The 10,461-nt window shown below is 39.7% G+C and overlaps 1 protein-coding gene across 2 annotated transcripts in view; it reads left to right on the top strand.

Annotated features, from left to right (window-relative positions):
* Window positions 1-8,382, top strand: part of MSMO1 (methylsterol monooxygenase 1) — an 8,509-nt gene extending 127 nt beyond the window's left edge. Inside the window, exons 1-6 of one of the 2 annotated variants that reach the window (XM_075612008.1) lie at window positions 1-26; window positions 1,329-1,635; window positions 3,935-4,083; window positions 4,753-4,879; window positions 6,066-6,220; window positions 7,197-8,382. The exon at window positions 1-26 is cut by the window's left edge and continues 127 nt beyond it. In XM_075612008.1, the coding sequence (XP_075468123.1) occupies window positions 1,381-1,635; window positions 3,935-4,083; window positions 4,753-4,879; window positions 6,066-6,220; window positions 7,197-7,395 (885 nt within the window). In that variant the 5' untranslated portion in view covers window positions 1-26; window positions 1,329-1,380 and the 3' untranslated portion in view covers window positions 7,396-8,382. The remainder of the gene's footprint in view (window positions 27-1,328; window positions 1,636-3,934; window positions 4,084-4,752; window positions 4,880-6,065; window positions 6,221-7,196) is intronic. The other variant, XM_075612017.1, reaches the window with a different exon arrangement.
* The last annotated feature ends 2,079 nt before the right edge of the window (window positions 8,383-10,461 follow it).

Below are 10,461 nucleotides of genomic sequence, written 5' to 3'. Positions count from 1 at the left end.
TACTGGCAGAGGAGCGGTATACAGAGGTGAGCGCAGTATATGGGATTCATGTGATTACATATATTCATATAATGTGTAGATACAGCATGTATGTATGTATGTATGTGTGTATATATGTATGTGTGAATATATATAAACACATCCTCCTAAAACAAGAAGGAGCCGGCGGCACACACTGCATTTGTGTATGCAGACCTCCGGAGTGCCGGCCCCTTCTTCTTTTAGGAGGATGTGTCCTGCAGTATAGGTCTCCCCGATATGATCTATGTGCACCTGAGGCAGTTGTATAGAGAGAGAGAGAGAGTGTGAGAGAGAGTGTGTGTGTGAAAAGGGGGCGTTTCCAGATATGTAGACTTTGATGAGTGTGTATATATATATATATATATATATATATATATATATATATATATATAGCAACTGTAAATATTCCTGTATATTTATATATATATATATATATATATATATATACACACACACACATACACATACACACACACAAACACACACACATTTGCATAAGCTTATATGCATGTGGGATTAATATTGCATAAGGAATTGTGTCTTATTACCAGACTTTGACAGTTAATCAATACATTTTTCTCTTGCAATGTTGGTGTTAATAAAGGTCTCAGCAGCACTGTAGGAGTTTGTTACATAGTTACATAGTAGATGAGGTTGAAAAAAAACATACGTCCATCAAGTTCAACCTATGCTAAATTTAGACAACAGATACTTTATCCTATATCTATACTTATTTATTGATCCAGAGGAAGGCAAACAAAAAACCCCAGTGACATATCATCCAATGATATCTCATAATGGGGAAAAATAAATTCCTTTCTGCCTCCAAGAATTGACAATCGGATTACTTCCTGGATCAACATCCCTCCCATGTTTACTTATTTGGTATATCCCTGTATACCTTTTCTTTCTAAAAAGATGTCCAACCTTTTTTTTGAACAAATATATTGTATCTGCCATCACAGTCTCCATGGGTAACGAATTCCACGTTTTAACTGCCCTTACTATAAAGAACCCTTTCATTTGTTGCTGGTGAAATCTCCTTTCCTCCAACCTTAAGGGATGCCCCCGAGTCCTTTGTACTTTGGTTACCATAAGCACAGGTTGTGTTTCTAAGATCACTTTTTTTTTTTTTTTTAAATCAACTAGAAACTAATTGTATTTAATAAAGACGGTAAGATGCATCTGTTGCATTGGCAATAAGAGCAAAGACTAAATAGGAGATCTGGGAATGGTTGGATTTGACAGGCTGCATGTTTTGATGATTAAATACTTAACCAGCTTTTGTATTGATCCCTGATCTGCAGGTTACCTGGAAGTGTGAGCTTCAGTTTCCTCCCATGTGTTAACAGCTGGATCATGGCTTCTAACGACAGTATGAGCGTCCTTCACTCGGCTTACCTTGCCGTCGAATACATAGACTCTTTCTTACCAGACAACCCTTTGCAACAGCCATTTAAACATGCATGGACCTACATGCTCGATAACTACAGCAAGTTTCAGATTGCAACGTGGGGATCGCTCATTGTCCATGAGCTCATCTACTTCCTGTTCTGTCTCCCGGGCTTTTTATTTCAGTTCATACCTTTCATGCAAAGGTTTAAAATCCAGCAGGTGTGGTACCCTCTACAAACGATATATACCTTTATTTCATGCCTTAAAACTATTTATTTAAAGTACACCCTATGTATGATGTATTTTGTAGGTAGAAAGAGGTTTTGTAGAGAATGCACTCCCTTCAGTACTCCATGTACCGGAACATGAAATGAGTGAACCAAATGTAGATACGGATCTGATCCTGTAGTAGATCCCCAGTAGATGGTATTAAAAAATAGCAAAGCAGCAGGCACCCAATAGATGAAAAAAGCTATTCATTGAACAACCATGTGAATCCTATGCGTTTTGGTCCTAGTCGGGACCGTCGTCTCAATTTTTTTCATCTATTGAAGTGCCAGCTGCTTTTCTATTTGTGGGTACTTTGTACTTACGCTATCGGTAATCTTTTGCAGTGTTGAAATTGACGGCGGGAAACTGCCTTGTTGAACGCTGACATTTTGCGCTACATATGTTGAGTAAGGCTGAAAATGTGATTTCTTTAGATGATTTTGAAAGAAAATGAACTAATGGTAACAGAGCAGTGCACCTATGTGTGCAGGTCTTATTTGTAAATGGATTTACAGCTGTGCGAGAGGTCGGACCAATACAGTCTGTCAATTTGCAATTGGTGTGCCTGCCGTTCATGGACTTTATATTGTACACGACCTCCTTAGATTTCATAGTGCACCCATACTGGTTGAAAGTCTCTTTCGGTGCCATGGAGATGAAAAGTGTCCCCATAATCTCCATTACAAGCAATAGTAAGGGGTTTAGGAGTTGTTACTATGTTGCCCGTAGGGAGTGATTCATATTAGAGCCCCAGTTGATGGTGATATATTACTATTTGTATTGTCACTGCTGGGTATATTATTTCTTGTGTTATAATGCGCCATATTTACTAAGTGGTGCTATACCCTAAGGCCTCTTCCAGCACTTTAAGATACCTTGTGTCCCTTTCACTTAAAGAGGCAATCCAAGGCGACTGTTTTTTTTTTTTTCTCTTTAAATATAGGGTTGAAGCAGGAGTCTCTGGAGCTGAACCCTGTTAATTTCAGCTCTTGGGACCCCCTGCACCTGGAGATATTTACAAATTAGGTGCCGGTAGCTGCTCTCCACGGTTACCAGGGTTCACAATATGTTCTCTGTTCAGAGATCTCAGGCCCTGCGGGCCAATAGGAAGCTGTGGTGTCATCGGTGCAGCTTTCTATTGGCCCATGGGACACGGGAGCTTCAAACTTGAAAGTCCTGCTTGCTGAGCCATAGCCCGGAACTCAAAGTAACAGGGTTCCTTTAAGTGTTTTTCAACATTAAAAGGGGCTATGGGGATTAGTACAGTTTAGTAAATATGGGCCAATATTTATTGCACTTTTGTGAATATACATAAAATACCTCAATACAAAAGTAATCATTGCTGTTTTTGAAAAATATTACACAGTAGTTACTTAGTTTTCAGCATATTTATCATTTATAACATGAAGAGATGAATGATGTAAATATGCCTCCTTTCTGATGCTATATTGCTGACCCCTTTCTAGGTCGCTGTCTCCGGTTATGTGACATGTCTCTATCACTCTTCACATTTCCTCTCTTCTTAACCACTGAACTGCATGGTTGGAAGGAAAGGAGTAACATATTACCATGAGGTTTAAAGGTGTGTGTGTGTGTGTGTGTGTGTGTGTGTGTGTGTGTTTGTGTGTGTGTGTGTGTGTTTGTGTGTGTTTGTGTGTGTACGTGTACATGGTTATTCAGCATCTGAAACGTGGCATTTCAAGCAATAAGGACCTCTTCCCCCTCCTCTCTGGTTTTGACACAAAATTTTGAAATTTCCTTACAAGAATTCATGTCCGGGAGGAACAATATGGCCGCTGGGGTCCGCATCAGTCTGCTGGCCAATAGTCAACCCTGAGATGACTGTGCAGCTTTCTGTTGGGTGACTGCAGCCATTTTTGTTTTCCCTTGCAAGTAGTGTCAAAAGTGAAGACAAAATAATCTAAAATCTTGAGATCTGTAGAATTTTGAGTGCCAAAAATGACTTGATTTTTGGGGTGTACTGCTGCTTTAAAACAACTGCACTGTAGAAAGATCATGTATAGATAGATCTCTGTGGGATTACAGCGCACAATGGCTTTACTCTATGAAATCAAGGAATATATGGCATGTCTGCATGTTATTATGCCAGAGCTGTTTTGGATTGCAATAATGAAACTATTGCACCTTAAAGTGTGCATGAACTGTAACTGTTCACACAGTGTACTTTGTATGGTATAGAATGGCTCACTCAATGCACTATTTTTATTTTTTATTTTTATAATCTTAGGATAAACCAGAGACATGGGAAAGTCAGTGGAGATGCTTCAAAATGCTTCTTTTTAACCATTTCTTCATTCAACTTCCTTTGATCTGTGGCACATACTATTTTACAGAATTTTTTAACATTCCTTATGACTGGGATACCATGCCACGGTGGTAAGTATCAATTTATGTTGGTAAAACAATCCATATACATTTTTGGTCATTTTAAGCAATGTACTATAGCAAAAAAATTCTATTTTTTCTTCCAGTTTGATATTGTTATTGGAATGTAATGGTTAGATCTGCATTCACTGCTTGTCATGCAGGTTTTCATTTTCTTTTTTTTTTTAAACCTGCATTTTTCCAAGAATGATATAGTAACTAAAAGACTAATACATCCAGAATATATTTTTTAAATCTAACAGAAGAAAAAAACTAATTCTGTAGACCATAGAGCGGTGTTGAGAACAGTTTACATATTTTCTGTGCCTGGGGTAAGAGAAATTGATCATATCCAAGACACAATGAGACTGTCCCCTTCCATTTTCTTACACTACAAGGTTCCTTAACTACAAAGCCACTATTTCTCTTCATGTAAATGTAAACGATTCAATAGAACTGGAATATGACTGCAATAACTGGTACGCAGCTCTGCACATCTGTAAATGATTTGGTATAAAGGTAGATAAGTGTACACTTGATGCCAAAGGAACATGTATTTAATGAAAACAATATACATTATATTCGTAGAATACACACTTTATTCTCAGAGTGGGAAATCTGGTTTTGTGGTTTTTTATTATATTTCCCTGCATTAATTGTCACAATCTTCTTGTATTGAAGGTATATGCTCTGTGCACAGTGTTTTGGATGCGCGGTTATTGAAGATGCCTGGCACTATTTCCTCCATCGAACTTTGCACCACAAGCGGATATACAAATATATCCATAAAGTACATCACGAGTTCACAGTATGTACTGACTTCTTTGTACATAGATTTGTGGGAACACATATTTCTCTGTGTACCACCACCCTCCTTTGTGTCTAATTGTTTTCTGTATACTGTACGTACATAAAAATAAGTTGCACAATGTTACTGGTCAAGGAGTTTGCAGTCCTAAAAACTCCTCACACCATCAGTAGTAATATTTGCCTACCTGCTAAAATGCTTTTTTTTTTCTTTCTTTTAAACAAGGTTTTTAATAACCTCACTGTACACATCCGTTTAACTATGGAAAAACTTACATCTTAATAAAAATATTAGTGTAAGTTATTGTAAAATCTAGACATATACATATACTGTACTTTTCCTCACTGGCACTCTTGTAATTCTACCCTTCTTTATTGCTCTACTGCTATCAGACATAAACAGTTGACTTGTAGGCTTTTGATACTTTAGTCTCTGCATCATATCACAGTAAAAAATAATTATATATATATATATATATATATATATATATATATATATATATATATATATATATAGGCAATACGATACCGCATCAAGATGAAATATCAGAGGCAGCACTCCAAATGGTAATCAAAATATTGTATTGAATCAACAAGACATCATTCCAACGTTTCGGTCCACAAACGGGACCTTTATCAAGGTGATGTGATCACCTTGATAAAGGTCCCGTTTGTGGACCGAAACGTTGGAATGATGTCTTGTTGATTCAATACAATATTTTGATTACCATTTGGAGTGCTGCCTCTGATATTTCATCTTGATGCGGTATCGTATCGCCTAAATTATTTTATAGGATTTGCACCCAGTATTTTGAGTGCTTGTGGTTCTTTCAAACTGATATATATATATATATATATATATATATATATATATATTTAACATTAGACAACTTAAAATACAGTACAAGAGACTGGCACCAAAGGTACTGCATATAATTAAGATTTGTTTTGCTTGCTAATAACAGGGCATTAAAAAAAAAACATTATGATCAAGTTGTATAATGTAGTTTAAATTCTGGATTACTTAGGATAAAAACAAAGCTGGGAAAGTGATTATATATTTCAGTGAACAATAATTCAGCAAAGAGACATTGGAAATATGTTCAGATGAACTAGGGATTATAAGTGTTTAAGGGTCTTGGCAGAATGTATGGCTACTTATGATTTGGATTTTGTCTGTTTTTCAGTCTCCATTTGGGATGCAAGCGGAGTATGCCCACCCCATGGAAACGCTGATCCTGGGTGCAGGATTTTTCATTGGAATCATGGTATTCTGCAACCATGTAATTCTCCTGTGGGCATGGGTGATGTTTAGACTGTTGGAAACAATAGATGTTCACAGGTAAGCTGCCATCATGAGCGGTTGGGTCTGAGAATATGGGAGACCTCCATTAGAGAAATTAATGCATCTATCCCTAAGAGTTGTTTCTCATACATCTGACTTTTTAGATGGAATCACATATTTTTTAGTTTAACTATAGGCCAAGGCCCAGAAGAATCCATCTGGAAGTTTTTGCGATTTACCCTTCACATCCTTTTTCATTTCTGAGATTCATATGTAATGTATGTCTGCAGGTCACTGAATGCATAACACACTTCTTATATCATCTCTGATGCAACAATCAGTATATTCAGGGTTTTATGCATGTGTTTACCCTATGTTAGTGCAGGGGTTCTTAGCAACACGTTCAAATTGTATTTGTTTTTAATTGTTTGAACATATAGCTTATGGTGTAACATATTTAGGCCCAAAAGGTTAATGGCAAAAATATAATCCGGAATATGCAACATATCCCCTAACTATATTCTAAAAATGAAAGATGATGGCAAAACGAGGAGAAAAAAAAGCTGTGGCAGTGGTCAGCTGTTAGTAACAAAGCTGTGTTTAGAAAAATGACAATGTAGACCATTTTAAAACTGAACCATAGCACATCTTACTGTAAGGCATTCTTGTTTAGTAAATGTGTTCTGTGGTGACTGACAACCAATAAAGTATTGACAGTCTTCAGAATTGCTCTCATAAAAAGAAACTTCCCTCTAGTAACAGGTTGTGCCACTTTCAAACCATTTGCATTAATACAGTACTTTGTCTGTCAGATGTTTGACAGCAACAACCTGCTTTTAAACAGCGCAATACGGATCAGTTGTAACTTGCTCCAAACCCTTTTTGTTCAAATTGCATTTACTTCCTCTTTATACTCATCATACATTTTAATATGCTAGTAGTTTTCCCCGTTTCGGAAATGTTTATGCATATGGTTTTTAAGGAAAGTTTTAAACATGTAACAATTGATGCCTTATTTGTCTTTATTTTTTAGTGGTTATGACTTCCCTCTGAATCCCTTGCACCTAGTACCCTTTTATGCTGGTGCACGTTTTCACGATTTTCATCACATGAACTTTGTTGGAAATTACGCTTCAACATTTTCATGGTGGGATAAAATCTTCGGTACAGACTCTCAGTTCAATTCCTACACAGAAAAAATCAAGACACAAGAAGAAAAAAAGAAAAAATAGTTTATTTTCCCAAATCTTCCCTTACATTCTACATATGGATCATGCAATACCCTTAATGAAAACATAAATACTAAAAGCCATTACAGATGGACGCAAAACCCTTCTTGTAAAAAGGGAACAAATGACTTTTGTATCTTCTGTGGGGACAAAAAAAAGTAATTGTGGAGATTTACCGCAAATCTGACCAAACCGATGACGTGGTACTAAGGGTGTCTCGGGCCTCAGTGTCGAAATGAGAACTTTGTGAAAAGCCGAGAAGAGTTATCCGAATCTTCAAAGGTGGCAAGCAACGTTTGTAAACCTTTTCCTCCTGGGAAAGGCCTCATTATACTACAGTGCCCGCTTTTTGTGAGAGTTCTTTCTTTATTTTTTTTTATACAAAACGCATATTTTTTAAATTATATATTTAAACACTTGCATCAAAAGACTAATCTTTAAAAGATTGGAGCCCCTTAGTTGAATGAAAAATATTAAATAAACATGGCAATCCAAATTACCTGTAGTTGATACAGTTTCAGTTGCAGATTGTTGAGCATATATGCTTGGGTTTTTTTCTTTGCACTTTCAAATGGTTCTGTGTGTCTACCTTTTTTTTAATTTCAGTACTTTTAATACTAAAGCTTTCAGTGGTAGTTGGGAAAGCCAAGGCATCGATTGTATGTCACTCCACTTTCAACTTGCATATTCAAAAATATACTGATCTTAAAAGGGGTTTTCTCTGAATTTGGGCACTTTCATTACCATTTCATCCTCAAAACGATATTTTCAGTACTATTGTTTATTTTAGTGCTGCCCTTGTTATTGAAGAAATAAATGTGATTTTATTCATGTTGCATTTGGTACACTGTCTACTTTTATCTTCTATAATAACACAGGTTTGGTTGTGGAGAACTGGGAGCCCATAAAGAGCCAAGTTCAACAAATGGTCACTTAATTGGGCTTTTCAAAATTACCGCTTTGCCAATATTAAATATTTTTTCCTATGTTTGTGCTGTGTACGGATTTATTTACACTTTTTTTTTTTTTGTGTAACACACTTTCTCCCACCCCTTTGGGAGATGTGTAGCTACAGCGTATGTGTGGTGCAATACCTGTGGCTCACAAGAGTCCAGAGCCTCTGCTGCTGGGAACCTGGGGCGCACCTGGATCGGTGCTCGGTAGCGCCTCCACCTGTACGGGATTCTATATGTAGTATAACCCCGTTACAGGACACATAATAAAGAGTACACACTGGGTATAACAGAACAAGTTTACCATTAGCGATAACTAATGGCTACAGCTACCCACCAGGCTTACGCACAGCCGTAACCCCTCACCGTGTTCCCAACACCGTGTCCACACCTCATGGGGTATACCGTCCACAAGGTGCTCTTGGACACCGAACCTTCCCAGTCCCCAAGACCCAACCCACCCAAATGTGAGACAGCGCTGCCCCCACTAAAGTGTTGAGTTGGTGCACTTGCTGGATAAAGGTACCTGCGGGCGCGCAGCATGCTGGTGGGATCCAATGACGATAACCGTGCAGCATCCGCCTCTACGGTGGGTCCCACATGAATGGTACCACCGTATGCAGTGTTTCTTTGTTGCAGATGTCTGGTCCCAGATCATCTGTGAACAGGAGACCGCCGTGTCCTGTCTGTGTCCCTCACTCTAGTACTACTATCTATGCGCCTGTCCCTGCAGCAACCACAAGCGGAGATGAGTTGGGGCCTAGCTGGGTCCTAATGGGGGGTTTCTGGCCTAGTACAGGAGCCACAGACCCCTGCACACACAACCTACCCCTTCCTTGTCCCAGCTCCGACTAACTAGCGTGTCTTTTGCCCGCAAAATGTATCCACTCAGGCAGGGGAATGCCGACCCATTGGCTGTGTGGGGCCATGTGTTTCTGCATCCCCAGTGGCTACTGGGGGATGCAGTCCCCACAGAGCACCTTTCCTATTAGCTGCCTCGCGCGCTATTGTACTGCGCATGCCCCAATTGGTAATGGCTAACGGGCTCCTGCGCATGCGCACACACGTCCAACATGGCAGCGCTCTATATCGGGAGCCGTCAGAGCCTCTGGCGAACCCGTCGCCGGCTCACACCGCCCCACAATGTCACCCGCTGCAGCAGAGGTAAGGGGGACAAGAGGAAGACCTGGCTACACTTGTATTTCGAATTAACTTTGACCCTGCATCCACATACTGAAGATATTATGTTTAGTGTGTGTCTGTCTATGTATCCAGACAACTTTAGCAGAAGTTATGTAAAATTATATTTCCTGATCACCCTGGCAGTGGGTACCTTTGGGTTAATCCCTCCCTAGTCTAGGTAGGACAGGAAATTGACTTTTGCAGGTAGGCCATAAAGGCCCCTCCCTCTACCTGCACCTTAATCTTTTTCCTGTCCTCACAGCTAGGAGTAGGATTTTTTGTTTTCTAATGTCTCCTAAACTGCACCTAGTGCAGTGATCCAGGGACCTCAATCTCTGCCCTGAAGCTCCGATCGACGCGCCCCTGAGGGTGGCAGGATGGAGACCCCTGGAGTTGGGGGAACCCCCAGGTGTGCGGACACGCGGGGGGGGGGGGGGGGCGAGGAAGCAGCAGCAGCTGCTGCGAGCCGTGTGAAGGCTCAGATTGACCGCATTAGCGTCTGGAACACTGCGGTAGGAGGAACAGTACACACGGGAGCGGGCGCGTCACGTCCGGCGGATGCGTGCTCAGACACGCGAGGCCGTGCATGAGCACTGCGGTGATGTCACAGGAGCGACGGAGACACTGTACAGTATGTGTGTGTGAGAGAAAAAACTGCAGCATGGAACGCTCAGCAGGGAGAAGCCAAGTGCTGGATATTGAATCAAAAATGGAGACTGCTAAAGGATCAGTTCCCAAGAATAGGTGAGTCCTTAGTTTTAGTACTACATGGGAGAAAGAGGATCTCTATATATTAGGGTTTATATTTAGTATTTATTTTTATTAAATTAGCTCGGTGATTACCACTCCGGAAGCAGAATGTTCGAAGGGTACTGGGGAATCCCTGCAGCATAAGAGTACAGCCACTAAAAGTCTAAGTGGTGCGCTGCATGCG

The sequence above is a fragment of the Ascaphus truei genome, chromosome 1 (assembly GCF_040206685.1).
Source record: "Ascaphus truei isolate aAscTru1 chromosome 1, aAscTru1.hap1, whole genome shotgun sequence".
NCBI classification, from domain to species: Eukaryota; Metazoa; Chordata; class Amphibia; order Anura; family Ascaphidae; genus Ascaphus; species Ascaphus truei.
The sequence above is the reverse complement of the archived record's forward strand: the minus strand, read 5'-3'. Positions and strand labels throughout refer to the sequence as shown.